The 14,149-nt window shown below is 52.0% G+C and overlaps 8 protein-coding genes across 8 annotated transcripts; 3 read left to right on the top strand and 5 right to left on the bottom strand.

The window, feature by feature from the left end:
* Positions 1 to 86: 86 nt before the first annotated feature.
* BO82DRAFT_403285 (uncharacterized protein) lies at positions 87 to 1,048 on the top strand (the record flags this gene model as incomplete). The annotated part of the gene is made up of 2 exons (XM_025639372.1): positions 87 to 140; positions 188 to 1,048. 2 exons carry the CDS (start codon positions 87 to 89, stop codon positions 1,046 to 1,048), a joined length of 915 nt encoding a protein of 304 aa, XP_025490698.1.
* A 1,776-nt stretch (positions 1,049 to 2,824) lies between these two features.
* On the top strand, positions 2,825 to 4,639 carry BO82DRAFT_433285 (uncharacterized protein; the record flags this gene model as incomplete). The annotated part of the gene is made up of 4 exons (XM_025640857.1): positions 2,825 to 3,221; positions 3,406 to 3,538; positions 3,631 to 3,909; positions 4,291 to 4,639. 4 exons carry the CDS (start codon positions 2,825 to 2,827, stop codon positions 4,637 to 4,639), a joined length of 1,158 nt encoding a protein of 385 aa, XP_025490699.1.
* A 107-nt stretch (positions 4,640 to 4,746) lies between these two features.
* Positions 4,747 to 7,005, bottom strand: BO82DRAFT_312784 (cytochrome P450). The gene is made up of 4 exons (XM_025632452.1): positions 6,219 to 7,005; positions 5,951 to 6,151; positions 5,101 to 5,882; positions 4,747 to 5,034 (listed from the first exon to the last, which is right to left on the bottom strand). Exons 1-4 carry the CDS (start codon positions 6,592 to 6,594, stop codon positions 4,834 to 4,836), a joined length of 1,560 nt encoding a protein of 519 aa, XP_025490700.1. The 5' UTR covers positions 6,595 to 7,005; the 3' UTR covers positions 4,747 to 4,833.
* BO82DRAFT_107883 (uncharacterized protein) lies at positions 6,694 to 7,145 on the bottom strand. The gene has a single exon (XM_025629780.1). It carries the CDS (start codon positions 7,039 to 7,041, stop codon positions 6,793 to 6,795), a length of 249 nt encoding a protein of 82 aa, XP_025490701.1. The 5' UTR covers positions 7,042 to 7,145; the 3' UTR covers positions 6,694 to 6,792.
* BO82DRAFT_355460 (uncharacterized protein) lies at positions 7,100 to 8,193 on the bottom strand. The gene is made up of 2 exons (XM_025635457.1): positions 7,991 to 8,193; positions 7,100 to 7,846 (listed from the first exon to the last, which is right to left on the bottom strand). Exons 1-2 carry the CDS (start codon positions 8,048 to 8,050, stop codon positions 7,349 to 7,351), a joined length of 558 nt encoding a protein of 185 aa, XP_025490702.1. The 5' UTR covers positions 8,051 to 8,193; the 3' UTR covers positions 7,100 to 7,348.
* Positions 8,194 to 8,703: 510 nt separating this feature from the next.
* Positions 8,704 to 10,017, bottom strand: BO82DRAFT_417518 (uncharacterized protein; the record flags this gene model as incomplete). The annotated part of the gene is made up of 6 exons (XM_025640026.1): positions 9,711 to 10,017; positions 9,500 to 9,618; positions 9,355 to 9,419; positions 9,010 to 9,235; positions 8,961 to 8,976; positions 8,704 to 8,850 (listed from the first exon to the last, which is right to left on the bottom strand). The coding sequence occupies exons 1-6, from the start codon at positions 9,774 to 9,776 to the stop codon at positions 8,704 to 8,706; spliced, it is 639 nt and encodes a 212-aa protein (XP_025490703.1). The 5' UTR covers positions 9,777 to 10,017.
* Positions 10,018 to 10,254: 237 nt separating this feature from the next.
* On the top strand, positions 10,255 to 11,615 carry BO82DRAFT_433288 (zinc-dependent alcohol dehydrogenase family protein; the record flags this gene model as incomplete). The annotated part of the gene is made up of 4 exons (XM_025640858.1): positions 10,255 to 10,677; positions 10,732 to 10,813; positions 10,878 to 11,229; positions 11,285 to 11,615. The coding sequence occupies 4 exons, from the start codon at positions 10,255 to 10,257 to the stop codon at positions 11,457 to 11,459; spliced, it is 1,032 nt and encodes a 343-aa protein (XP_025490704.1). The 3' UTR covers positions 11,460 to 11,615.
* Positions 11,616 to 11,695: 80 nt separating this feature from the next.
* On the bottom strand, positions 11,696 to 14,096 carry BO82DRAFT_403290 (uncharacterized protein; the record flags this gene model as incomplete). Its single annotated transcript, XM_025639373.1, has 4 exons — positions 11,696 to 12,702; positions 12,756 to 13,500; positions 13,566 to 13,833; positions 13,945 to 14,096. The coding sequence occupies 4 exons, from the start codon at positions 14,094 to 14,096 to the stop codon at positions 11,696 to 11,698; spliced, it is 2,172 nt and encodes a 723-aa protein (XP_025490705.1).
* Positions 14,097 to 14,149: the final 53 nt, after the last annotated feature.

Here is a 14,149-nt window from a genome sequence, read left to right on the forward strand (position 1 = left end):
CCATACTATCAGGAAAGAATCGCCCCGTCTCATCCAGCGATCAATTTCTGCAGACTACAGAGCTTTCCATGCTACGAGACCTCAACATGTCTCTCACCAAGGTTATTGCGATGGCGCTTGCCGTTATGCCGGCCCTCACTGTCCCTACCGCTTCTAAAGCCATCGACAACACACAAAAGTTTTCCAGTATGGCGAAAACGGCACCTGGCTGGAGAATATCGCAGTCCGCAAAAACGGCATGGTTCTGACCACTCGTCTCGACTTCCCTCAACTGTTGAGGGTCGGCCCCACCGGGGCACGCAACGCCTCGGTTATCCACACTTTCCCCGGCGTGCGCAGTCTGCTCGGAATTGCTGCAATCGAGACGTATGTCTTTGCGGTTCTTGCAAAACTCTTCTCAATTCAGACCCTCTCCACCCCCGGCACCTATGCCTTCTGGAGGGTCGATCTCACCTCCTCCGCGCCCAATGTCTCCGTCATCCCTAAGGTCCCCGAGGCCGACTTTCTCACCGGCCTGGCCCTCTTCGACCGGACCACTTTGCTCTCTACTGACTCTGCTAAGGGTGTCATCTACCGGGTCAAGATCTCCACTGGCAAATACTCGGTTTTCCTATCGGATCCCGCCACCATGCTGTCGTTCAAGGATAGCCCCAAACCTGTCGGAGTCAATGGTCTCAAGGAGCACGGCAAGTACGTAACGTACTACAGCAGCACCACCGGAATGGTCCTTGCCAGGATGCCATTCAACAAGAACGCCCAGCCTTCCGGCCCCATCGAGGTCATCGCCGGTGGCTTCACGCCCGATGACTTTGTTGTGACCAAGAACGGCACGGCGTACGTCACCACCAACGCGGAGAACGGGCTGTTGAAGGTCAAGCCATCTGGCCGCGTGACTGCGGTCGCTGAAGCTTTGTTCTCATCCACACTTGCGGGCGCTACCTCGATCGCTATGAGCCACGACCAGAAGACTCTGTATATTTCCACCGCTGGAGGCCAGTTTCAGCCTGTTTCGGGGATATCATCGAGCCAGCCAAGGTGGTCATTCTAGACTTCGTGACGTCACTTTTTATATATTTCAAATCATTTATTCTTTATATATATACTCTCATATACATACCGTCGCGGTTAAAGAATACATTCACTTGCTATAGACTCGCTGTAGCTACTAGGTATACATGCAAGCAGTCTAAATAGCACGATGTGAGTGAGACCAGAGCGCCCTAGTCATAAAGCCATGTGAGCACATCATAATCCCCCGTTGTCCACTGGCCAATGATGCAGAGACATCGTGGTGCCTGGTGCCATAGCACATGGCCGCGCTGGGTGGTTTGGATCTGACAAGCGTGGGTTTACCTTACGCTAAGTTAAAGAACTATAATAAGTGGCTATAATATACACTCGCAGGCATGATCAGATGGCCAATCCTTGGAGAAAATCCATACGTACTTCTGACAATCAGAATGAACGTCAAGCCAAAACTAGGGCTTTAGAACCGATAGAGTCTCGAGGACGGACGGATATTGTCTCTAGGGTAAATGGCGAGATAAGAAAGCTGAAAGGAAGTATTCCCATTGCCCTCCGTAACATTCGTAATGGGGATAACCCATTGTCCGCTTCTACCATACCGATCTATCAAATTCTGATTGCCGTGGGCAGGGTAAGTGTTGTCGATCAGGCACCCAGCAAATAGGCTGCTGTTCTTCCAGTGGCGTGATATCTCAGGACTTTACGATTTCATTGTGTGACTTCGATGCTTCTAGTTGGTAATACATTGATTACTTGGCTATACGAGTAAGCGGACTACTACTTCGATTGTCTAAGGAGTACTATCCACAGACTCCACCTGATGTGTATACTTATACTTGTATATGTGTGTGTACAGGAGGTGGGTCCTCGGCCCGCATTCCATTTCGACGAGCCCCCAGCTCCACTCGTAGGCCGTTCTTGTCCAACTCACCAAGAAGCTATATTGTCTCTATATTTGAAGTAAATACCCCTTTTATATCTTGGCATATTTGTCTTGAACGGATTGAGGTACTAGTCTCACGGCTGACAGTGAGATGCTGACATACCCGGTGCCAGCAACCGAAATAGCTGCTGACGGGTGAATCTCCTGAGAAATCACTACAGGGTCTAGAGTTAGACCTAATGCTTTGTCTGGAGAGACTAGACATCCAAGAAAGTAACGTAAGCAAGTGTCTGAGGTGCTTGAAAGGAGTATATGGTCAAAGCGCCTAGTTCTGCTCTCCTCCGATCAGTGTAAGATTACATAAGCAATTTCCTACCCCTGCATCAAGCCTGACTGGTGGTTGGGCCTTGTAGCCCAGAATCGCATGGGCGATAATGACTGCATTTCATTTATAACACCATTTCACCGTCCGTTCTTGTCTTTCCCTATTCGAATTCCCTCCTTTCCTCTTGTTATTTCGGGATGTAGGGACCCGCCGGGGTGGTAATCGCGGTGCCAACAATGTCTTTTGCTGACGGGGAGGGCAAAACAATTTGACTTCGACCTGCAATTTGAGAGTCTCTTTTTCTCAATTATACCCTCCGTCTTGTTTATATCATCATCGCTATGGCGGACTCTAGCCCGGATACGCAAGCCCGTCATGGTAAATGCGCCCGTCTTGCAATTCATCAAAACAGTACGCCCTCCTCGATTAGGAACTAGGTAAACAGTCTTTGCCCACTGACTGCTTGGGAATCCATTGTAATTTACGCTGGCTTGGAACTTGCACTTCTCATACTCGCTGCGGTCGGCTTCTTCTAGATTAGCCGCCTATCCATCGCTTCCTCCCTCCTGCAACTGCTATCGGCCCGTTTCATGCTGACGGTGAGTGTGGTGGACCACGGCCGCAGCTCTAGACCCTCGATGCTCTTGAACAGCTACCTGTTTCTCACCCTTCTTCTCGATATCGCTCGAGCAAGAACGCTATTCCTGTCGTCCGACCACAGTTTCGAGATCACCTACAGCGGCATATTCTATGCATCGGTCGGGCTTAAGACCGCCATCTTACTACTTGAGGCCTGTCGAAAAACGAGATGGTTGAGCTGGGACGCAACGCAACACAGCCCCGAGGAGACGAGAGGGATATTCTCGCTGGGCGTCTTCTCCTGGCTGAACAAGCTCTTCTGGGCTGGTTATAGACGTACCTTGGCCATCGAAAGCCTCTACCCCCTCGACAGCACATTCGACGCACAGGCCCTGCATGAGAAACTTCGTAAGGAAAATAGACTACGCCAAGCTAAAATGTGATAGATTTGGCCTTTTGAAGGTGCAGATACGTAGTCTGTGGGTGCAACTGCTCCTGCCTGTTCTGCCGAGGGCGGCTCTGATTGCTTTCTACATCTGCCAACCCCTATTCATTGAGAGTCTCGTCAAGTATCTGTCTCACTCGGAGCCAGATCAAGATGTTGGATATGGGCTAGTCGGCGCAGCCATACTCATCTATTCGGGTATTGCGGTCTCGTATGCCTTATACTGGTACTGCCACCACCGACTGCAGACGATGGTCCGCTCCATCCTAGTCACTGAGATGTTCGAAGCCGCCACGAGAGCCCGTCTTGGATCAAGCGATGATAACACTGTGCTGACGCTCATAAGCACCGATATGGAGCGCATCCGGATAGGTCTCCGCTTCGTGCACGAGACATGGGCAACATCCTCCTCCTGGACGAAGTGAGCTCCAGCGTAGACCGGGACACCGAGCGGCTGATGCAGAAGGTCATCCGGGTGGAGTTTCGGGCGTACACGGTCATTGCGGTGAGCCATCGGCTGGAGATGATTATGGATTTCGATTGGGTGGTGGTCATGGATCGCGGGGAGGTGGTCGAGGTGGGGAATCCCGTAGCCCTAAAGGAAAGGGGCGCTGCGACGAGGTCTGGGGAGTTGGTGGCTGCTGCTGGGGCGTAGTACCCTTCATTCGATCTGGTTGATCTTTCTTGTCCGTGTTAGCATCTGTAAGTCTTAATTGAATCTATGATATCTTGTCTGATACGCCGGATGATCACTTGTTGGCCATACCACCTCCTCGAGTAATCTGATGCTACTAGCTAGGATTCGATCAACCCAAAGTATAATCCGGCCGGAAAGATTGGTTACATCTTGAAACTCGTCTCTGAAAGTAATCCTATCAACTAGCATGTATGGTATTTATTGTATATAGATTGTGATTGCGGGAACCCCACCTGTGTGGCAACCGGCGGAGCACCCACGAAGTCTGATTGACCGGGGAATGGATCAATTCTCCGGAGGCAAATCTGCTCGCCGTTCTGGTCACGCTGGTCGAGGAGCTGGAACGGCTCCCCGGACCACCGCAACGCCTTCACGGAGCTGTGCATCATCGCGCGCACCTTCGCCCGCAAGTGGACGTTCATGAAGGGCATCCTGCGCATGCTGCACGTCTCCGCCCAGAAGGACGGCGTCGCCCTGCCGCCCGAGACCCACGCCCTCTTCGTCGACTTCTCCGATAGGGTGTGGGGCCGCGCCCAGCGCGATCGGTTCCGCAGTCTGTACCCGAATCCGAGCTCGTTGGCGGAGACCGGTGGGGATCGCTCCAGGGAGGAGGCGGAGCTGAGTAGCTTTTTGGAGAAGTGGAATACGCTGGAGATTCGGGATGGTGGGGAGGAGGGGGCTTAGTTGGGTGGGTGATATGGAGGGATCAGGTATTGGTTTGGACTTTCGCTATGCATGATTGGATATACCATGATCTACGTTTTTGGGCTATCACATCGCATACACGGAAGAATTTAATTGTCGTCAATGTCCTCAACTCGTGGCATTCTTGGATACAAAGCACGGCTCTCAGCCCCATTTTACGGCCACCCCATCCCTCATAGCATCTCCTTCTCACCCTCCCCTCGCACCGACACCTTCACGAAAAAGTCCAACGGCTTCACAAACCACTTGTTATCCGTGTCCCACGTGCGGTTGACGAGCTGGAAGTCGAAATCCCGGACCATCTGCGGGACCAGCTTCGACATCTCGAGGATGGAGATGTGCTTGCCGAGACACGTGCGCGAGCCCAGGCCGAACTAGCGTTGCATCAGTCATCAGTCATCTCACCTCAACGAGAATTCTACGAAAGGGAGAAAGCTTACAGGCATATACATCTCATTCATCAGCTGCAACCGCCCCGGATCCCCCTTCTCCGCCTCGATCCACCGCTCCGGCCGGAAACTTCGGGCGTCCGGGAACACCCCCTCATCGTAGTGCGCGACCCAGGTGTTCACGCCCACGACACTCCCCTGGGGGAAATGGTACCCGCTGATCTCCGCCCCGCCGGCGGGAACCTCGCGCCACAGCGGCAGGCCCGTCGCGCTGTGCAGCCGGATCGCTTCCTTCATCACCGCCTGCAAGTACGGCATGGCCTGGCTTTCTTTGAAAGTCACGCGGGCGCTGCAGCGGTTTTGCGCCGTGAACTCATCGATCTCCCGGCGTAGGTGCGCCAGCGTGGCCGGGTTGCGCAGGAGGTGGTACAGGATGGCCGACAGGCTGATGGCGGTCGTGTCGGAGCCGGCGATGATGTTGGAGATGCCCATCATGAAGAGGTGATAGTCGGTCACTTTCTCGGGGTCCTTGTCGCGAGCGAGCGCCATCTTCTCGAGGAAGTCTTGCGTCTTGAGTGGGGTGGTGGTGGTGGTGGTGGTGGTTTCGTCTTGTTGTGGGTGGGTCTTGCGTTGCTCGTTCAATTGTTGGATTTTCTGGGATACAAAGCGCATTACGAAGGAGCGGCCGGCAGGCCCTGAGGAAGTGAAGCGGCTGAGGGGTTCGTAGACGCGGGGGTGCCATTCGGGGTAGATGCCGATCAGGGTGCTGTAGGCCATCACCTTTTGGAGGGCGCCGATCGCGCCTTCAATGTCTTCGCCTTGGTCGAGGAAGCCTTTTCGCTCTCTGGGTTAGTGGCTGTGTGACTGGAATAGGGTGACTGGAATAGGGTGGTGGGCGTACCGAAGCGCTGCCCGAAGGTGATATCCCCAATCACATCGAAGGCGTAGCACTGCAGCCAGTGGTGCAGGTCAAAGGTTTGGCCGCTTTGCGCAAACTCGGTGAGCCTGTCGCGGAAGAGGTCGGCACATTGATCGGCGAATTCTTCGTAGTGGAGGAGGGAGCTCATCGAGTAGAGGCTGGAGAATCGCTTGCGGGTTTCCGCTTCAGGGCGGGAAAGCGTCAGTCGGGATACCTTTCTTTGCGCCTGATCAGGATTAGCAATACGTACAGTGCCTCTTGATGTTGCGATCCGGGAACAACGTCCACCGATCAGGCGACGGGTGCTTCCAGCCCTCGTACCAGGCGGACTTGGAGAATCGGCTCCCCGTGCCGTAGACCGTCTTCACGGCGGAGCGCTCGCTGATACTGTAGTGGCCCGGGGCGATGCGCACAACGGGGCCGTAGCGCGCATGCAGACTGAGATTGTCGGCCTCAAAGTGGCCTTTCCAGACTCGATTGAAGTACCAGATTCGAGTGAAGCGGGCGAGAAACGGGCCCGGGATGGAGGTCAGGGAGGGGCTTTTCCATGTTGTGTAGAGGAGCTGGAGGACGCTTTTGGTGAGGTAGATGAGGATGGGAAGACAGACGAGAAGGAGCAGATGCATGGTGGTGTGGTTGTGGGGAGAAGAAGTGAAGTGCGATTGTTCGTCTCTTGGTTTGAGTGTTGGCTGGAAGCGTTGCCATCTTATAAACCATTTGCGGTGTGGAGCCGGTACAGCAGCTAATGTCAGTCAACCCAACGGTTAGTGCTGACACAGCTGATGGAGTTCAAAGCTTAGTGGAGTGGCTCAATCCATCATAGCTCATTGCAAAGCAAGGATCAGCTCTGAGTTGTCTATTGTCTCGAAAAAAGGGTCAAAGGGACGAGGTGACGATGGCAGGATGGAGAGATGGAGAAGGATGGAGATGGGCAGTCCCCGCATTGACGGTCGGAGAAGTGCGGGGAAAAGGCGGATTATCCCAGGCTTGTGTCCGAGCCTTGCCGCATAGCCTTCTTTTATGCTTGCCGATCGTCGGCTCCACCCCGCCTGTGTGTGGCTTATCCAGATCATTTCATGCACTGGGTTTATGCTCTACTGGCAGTAGCTAGATACCATGAGTAGTACTATACTCCACTTGGCAAAATTGTGATCAACAATCAAATCCAATTCAACCCATGACTCCATACCCAGTTTCAGTTTTATACATACATTGATAACGTCATTAGAAGCGCCACGCACACACCACTACCCACGCAACAACGAACTAAGAAACACGCCATGAGCCAAGCACAGAGCGGAGTCGTCGCAGCGCAAAGTTATACGGTTCACCATCTTCCAAGGGGTGAAGCACCCCGGACGAAGTCGGACCAACCACCATTCAAGACCGACGATCACCCCAGAGGCCAACGATACCCATCGCCAATGCCAGCCCCGAGAACACCGCCCGCACCTGCTGCAGCCGCCGTTCCGTGTTCATCTCCGTCTGTACGCTCTCGCCGTTCTCCTCCGCCTCGACCACCACCAGATCCTCCTCCTTCTTCTGCTGCTTGGGGGCGCCGGCCTGGGTCCAGAACCCCGTGTCGTGCAGGACCGCCTGGAACCACGCCTTGACGCCCGCCTGGCGGTGGAACCAGAAGTCCATGCCGTAGGTGCCGATGGTCGAGGCCACGCACATCCAGATCAGGTAGGGGTGTTTGCGGTGGCGCGGAGAGATGCTGTAGGCGAACAGGAGGCACCCGTTAGCGATGTTGGTGAGGCGAATGCCGTGCTTGCGATTCAGGCGTTTGATCTCGCTCAGCGATCGCGAGCCGGTCGCCGAGGTCGGGAGTTGAGCCAGCGCGGGGATGGCGATCGTCGAGGCCGAGTAGGAGATGCCCTTTGATAGTTGAGTCGTGTCAGTGCGGTTTTACAGGCGGGGGTGGGTGCGTGATGCGATAAAATCCCAGTAAGGGTTGGAGGGAAGGTGGGAGGATTCAACGCTTGGAGTGGGAGGATGGCGTGGCGATCGCAGCCAACATACCGTGAGCAGACCCAGGGAGACAGTTCCCACAAACTTGGAGACGGTGATGGGACACGCCATGTTGATTATGGGTCGATAACTATCTGTGCACACGAGAAAGGGCTATGGAGTTGCAAGGGAACTGAATCGGATTGCTTCGGCGTGGATGAGGTTGGGTACTGCACTCGATGAATTGCACCAGGCAGGATGAAAAAGGAAAAAACAATGACGGAGTTGCCCAGCCCTGCGAATGTGACGAGGCGGGTGCGGCCTTGGCGGCCTGAGGCTTATCTGTGCCTTATTAATGCCTGAAGGCCGCACTCTCATTGGATGATTGGTCTTTCCACACACAATAAAAGATTTCTATTTCTATACTGCCTGATCATGGATCTGATATGAAGTATCCCCATTTGTGACTCAAATGTGACTGCCCAAGCGAACACTGCTACGGAGCGGGTAGCCACACAGATGAAGGGAAACCGCATGGATATTGTCGATTGAAACGATACAGAACTAATGAAAAGTGCCCTCGCTCCGATAAACCTATAAAGTAAAGAAACGAACAGACTGGCGTATGTAAAGCCCCCCAATGACCCGGATATCACAATTCCATCGTAGAACATTTCAAAAAGGGGAAAGAGAAAAAAAAAAAAAAAAAAAAGAAAAGAAAAGAGAGATTATTAGAGGAGGGATGTGCAAATAGCTAACTTGGGCCTCAATGGATGATCAACCCATCAAGTCCGGACCGCTTCTCTGGACGTGATACCAATATGATCGCCCAGAAACCATTGTGCAAGGATCTTGAACCCAGCAATGCTGAGAAATGTAAAGTCGTAGGGCTTAGTGCGGCAAATCAACAGTTCCTGGCCATCAAAGTATGCCTCCATGACACGCGGATGCCGTCGGTTGAGCGAAAAGAGCAGAATCCATTCTCACCAATCAACCTTTTTTATTTTCCGCAATCAGGATGCTAAGAACAATAGAAATCTACTAGTGCAACCATATCGCTGACAAACACCGTTCACTTGAGCTGGCCCAACAGGATCCGAATGACAGTCAATATGTCCCCGTAAAGCAGATGACTATCATCTACGTTGAGGTCGTTGTGCATGATACATTTCATATGCGGCTTGGAAGCTTTAGCAACATGAACTATCGACAATGCGCCATACTCAGGGTCAACCATCCGGTATAGATTGCGAATATTGTAATCGCCGATCCTGGTGACACGGAATGGGTGAGTGATTAGATCCAGACATAGGGTGCCTTAGTACTAGGTGCTTGCTGTTTGCTTGCTTGACCACGTTGGTTAGACCTCTGGAACGTCGACAATCATTCGCTCACGTATGAATGGAAATAAAGGTAGATCAGTCGCCCGCGGTCACATAAAGTTAAACTGTCGGTATCGTCTTCTCTGTCGACATATTCTGGCGTTGGCTCTGGCATGTCACTAGGGGCAGAAGAAGTGAAAACTTCGGTGCGAGCGAGTCACCAGCATCAAGGCTTAGAGGTTAAGCCCGAACTCTGCACCGTTTCAGCACATTTTGGTCTAGGGTATGTATATCCTGCTCTTCCAGGGCTTTGATGTCCCTTTCGACAAGGAGGAGTGCTTTGCGAAGATTGAACCGATGGTGAGGCTCAGTGATGGGCTCCACGAGCACGATATCTGAGATTATCAAGATGTAATAGTCCGCGTAACAGAAACATTTATAGCAGTTGCGGTTCGCTCTGGTTGATATACGGTAAAGAGCTGCAACTTGAGAAAGTGACGTTCCCGTTGGCGGCCTGAGGCTAAAATATGTTTCATCAATGCCTGAGCGCAGTAAGTTACCCTTAAATAGACGATGGACACCTCTATACGGCACTTTCTATGCAGCACAGCATATTAATCAAGGTACAGTTCTTGTATACTGCAGTCAGAAGTAACGTCTAGGTATTTGACTTTTCATACCAAGTCTGATGAATCTGGGTCCTGCTAGGTTCGGCTGCTTGAGCGACGCACGCTTGCCAACGCCAAGAATTAGCTATTTCTCATATATATAAAAGCAGATGATGTTTCTGGTGTCGACAGGACTCCCACGCCGATGAAACAAAAGTGCTCAGCTATAGGTGCGTAGTCTTTCGGTGTATGTTTTGGAAATTTTGATTTATCAGCAGTCTTGCCCGAGTTCCACTTTCAAACTATAAAAGGCCGCAATATAAGTTTCGATTCTGCGGCAGTCGAGTTTGACCTCCTCGTACTACGTTGCTACTTAAGCTCTATCTATCCAAGATCAAACTTAATCATGTCATTTCCTGAGGCCTACCTGGCGTTCCGCCGCACCGAAGGCACGGCGCCCTTAACAATCGAGCAGGTCACAGAAAAGCTACCGCCCATCCAGTCGCACGATGTCCTAGTTCGCATCCATGCGGTCTCACTCAACTACCGCGACATTGCCATGCTAGACAACACCTATCCACAACCCTGCCTTCCCCGTGGGATCCCCGCCTCGGATTGCGCCGCCGAGGTCGTATCTGTCGGATCCGCTGTCAGTGGCTTCAAGCCAGGCGACCGTGTTACCGCAATCTGGGATCTGACCAACGTGACCGGAACCGAGGAGCGGGCTCCAGAGGCTCTTGGTGGGGATATTGATGGTGTTCTGCGGCAGTATGCCGTGTTCAATGAACAAGTGCTTGTGCATGTGCCTGGGCACCTTTCGTGGGAAGAGGTAGGTCACCGCAAATTGAGACCAAGGTTGAACGATTCCGTAATGTTGAAATAGGCCTCTTGTATCACTTGTGCCGGAACCACCGCTTGGAATGCACTTGAGTTCCCTAGAAACAGTGGCACAGCCCTGCTCCAAGGTAAGCACACCTCCCGTGTAGAAGCCTGCAGGAGCTTAGGCTAGATGCTGATTAACATGCCCAGGTACCGGTGGTGTGAGCATGTTCGCGCTTCTGCTCTGTATTGCAGCGGGCTTGCAGTCCATCATCACCTCATCTTCGGACGAGAAACTCGACCAGGCTCGGTCGTTGGGCCCCAACGTCAAGACCATCAACTACAAGAAAGTGGCCAAGTGGGAAGATGAAGTGCTCCGTCTCACCAACGGTCGCGGTGCCGATGTTGCCATTGAGAATGTGGGCCCTGCTACCGTGAGGCAGAGTCTTGCCTCTCTTGCCCAGCGGGGTACCTTATCCTTGGTAGGATTTCTGGGAGGACTTGAGGCGAAACAATTCCCCGATCTTTATCTCCCTGTCATGGTGAAGCGAGTGACTATGAGGTTTGTTCTCCCCCTGTTGAACGCGTGAAGATTCTGACGCAAAGGGTTATCCCAGGGGTATCATTGTGGGTTCCAAGATCGACCAACAGGCTTTGTGTGACTTCTTGGCAGAGAAGAAAGTATCTCTTAAGCCATTGATTGATGCTGTCTTTCCTTTTGATCAGTCCAAGGAGGCCTTTGATCGCCTCAAGTCTGGAAAACACCAGGGGAAGATTATCATCACCCTATAGTATGTGCTGTAGTAAAGGATCTGGCGGATGAGCTATTCAGGGTATTCCTTAGCATGAGGATCGGATGAAGCCTTTGTATCCAAGCGCAGAAGTCGAGTGTGTTGAGTATCTGAAGCAATTCCCCTCTCACCGTGGACGGTTCCACTCTTCTTCCACTCTTCCGTATCACATTCCGCTGCTAGATTCCTCCTCCATTCTCTCCACTCACTGCTCAATAATCATCAACTACTTGATATCTACCATCCAGAATCTTCTGCCTCTGCTTCATCATCATCGTCCCACTCTCTCGTGTCGGAAATTGAGGGTGTTGATGGCCGCGAGATGCCTGCTGTGACAGCCCGATCGGAAATGGCGTGCAGCGACAGGCATTGAGAGCTCAAAGTGATGTGCTGCTCCACATCAACTTGCTGGCGCAACCGCTTGGTGCTGTGGTCTGCATTCGTCAGCATCACTTTGAATCGAGCTCTAAGCGAGTCATCCTGCACAATTCCATGTAAGTATTCGATGATGGTCGTCAGTTCCTGGAAGCTCATGTGAAGGTCTTTATCAAAGCAACACACCGCATCAATGATACAGTATACCGTTACGTCTGAAGGGAATTGGCGGGCTAAATGATGCAGCAACACGCAGAGCTTGTCCAGGTCATGTTCTTCTAGCTGCTTGAGCAAGGTTCTCGAATTGATGAAATTGATGCTCAGAAGGTCCCGTCGATGCAATATCAGCAAGAGTTGACAGACGAGACTTCGAACCAGCCCGTTGGGTCCAGCCCAATGATCTTTCGATGACGTGGTACAATGCAATCCGCAGAAGAAGCGTATCACCACATCCTCCGGTCGGACTGCTGCCATGCTCAACACAAATGTTGCACAGAATACGGAGATAGGAGACACATTGTGGAGTGCAAAGGATCGAAGGTTCGCATCGACAAGGAGCAGGTCTGGGTGTTCTTGATTCATCCATTCCATGAAACGTACATTCTGCAACACGGACTGCGCTTGACTTTGCGTCTGTGCATCGAAAGTAGTTTTCTTTCCTAGAACAATCTCCAAATCGTCATTGGGCTGCCCGAATGCTGCACCGTAATCGGGCGGCTGGCCTCCACCCGAGGGCGATTGAACCAAAACTTCCAAGAGTCGGGAGAGGGAGACCACTGCCGCGGAGCTTCGTTCTTCCCTGCGAGGAGAGCCTTCAATCTCGGAAACATAGAGACGTTGCTGAAGCTGTAAGTTGAGGCTTCTCTCTTCTAAATGTTGTAGTCAGCTTTTGAACCAGGTTAGTTTGACAAGAACCGCTTACTCCTCCAATCCTCGAGCAAGAATTGCAACATTTGATTCCTAGCGTCCTGGCTGTTACCCATCATCTGTGATTGGGTCTCTATGAAATGATTCAACCTCTCCTCCTCTCTTTGAATCAATTGGATGATCTCGAGGTGCCGTTTCTCCCCGGCCTCAATTCCCGACTTGACCTCTCTGACATCGATTGAGACGTTTTGCAGGATACCGTCCGTATTCTGAGCAAGCTTTTGGACCTCAGTCAGCCCACTGGATATGTCATTGATTCCGCTTTTAACGATCTGCACGTCTCCATTGATTTGGCGTGTGTTGATCTCCGCTTCCTTCTGGTTCCAACGCATGACATGAACCTCTTGATGCGTATCTCTTGAATATCGCTCGATCGCCTCTATATGCGTGTCCCGACACCTCTCAGCAGCGAGTGAGAGCATATTTGAAGCTTCCTTGACTCGTTGCAGTGCTTGTTCTGGAGATTCATCATGCTTTCGAACTTTGGAGTTTGATGTTATTCGGAAATGCCTCTTTTCCTTCACGGCCCCGTCGCGATCGAGAAAGCGTTTTGCGGGGAGAGAGTTGAGAAGAATCTCTATCGCATCGACGATGGCAATGTAAAGGTCCTTTGTGTGCTGGCTCATCTCCGGGTCAGTTTGAAAACTTCGCCGTCTACATTTCATTTCCACGATAGCGATTTGGAGTTCATGAAATGTGGTGATTATTTCTTGCCTTGTTTCTGCCGACTTTGCTGCTAACTATCTCAAGCAGTCAGACGTGTACAAATTACATCTCGTTTCTCTTACCTCCACGCGAGACGTACATTCAATGCAACCGCAATCCCGGCTTTCACAACAGCTAGTCCGTAACTGTCAGGAATGATATTAATCCAAGGATCGATCAGTTCCCTTTTCTCCCCGAATTTCAGCCATGCCTTAGAGAAAATTGCACGCGCGCCTTTTTCGTCGGCGGTTCGCCACTCTTTCTCAGCTTCGGTGACTCTGTCGAAGACTGTCTCCCAGGATGAACAGTCATTCGACTTTGCACCGAGAATTGTTTGAACGTGGTGCTTGAGTACAGCCTCCAGATTTCTATACTCGATGTTAGTTACCGAACCTTGACCACCGGGAACTTTGCCACGGGTAGTGTCCAAAGATGTGCAGTCCGAGCCCTGACTCCGATCAGAGAAGAGATATGCCTACATGTATGGCTTCGCACTCTCAAACCGAGCTCGCTGGTTATTATATTCCGACCAACCCCCGAGCCCGTGGTGCACCTTCACCCCCTTGTCGCTGATGAATTTTGCTGTCGTTGCGGCTGCCGCGCCGCCAGCTCGGTAATGAGCTGCTTCCATCTGCAAAGGACGAAGTCAAGAAGTCTGGGTGATTTGCTTGGGTGCTCGTGGAG

This window comes from Aspergillus uvarum, assembly GCF_003184745.1.
Source record: "Aspergillus uvarum CBS 121591 unplaced genomic scaffold BO82scaffold_36, whole genome shotgun sequence".
Taxonomy (NCBI): domain Eukaryota; kingdom Fungi; phylum Ascomycota; class Eurotiomycetes; order Eurotiales; family Aspergillaceae; genus Aspergillus; species Aspergillus uvarum.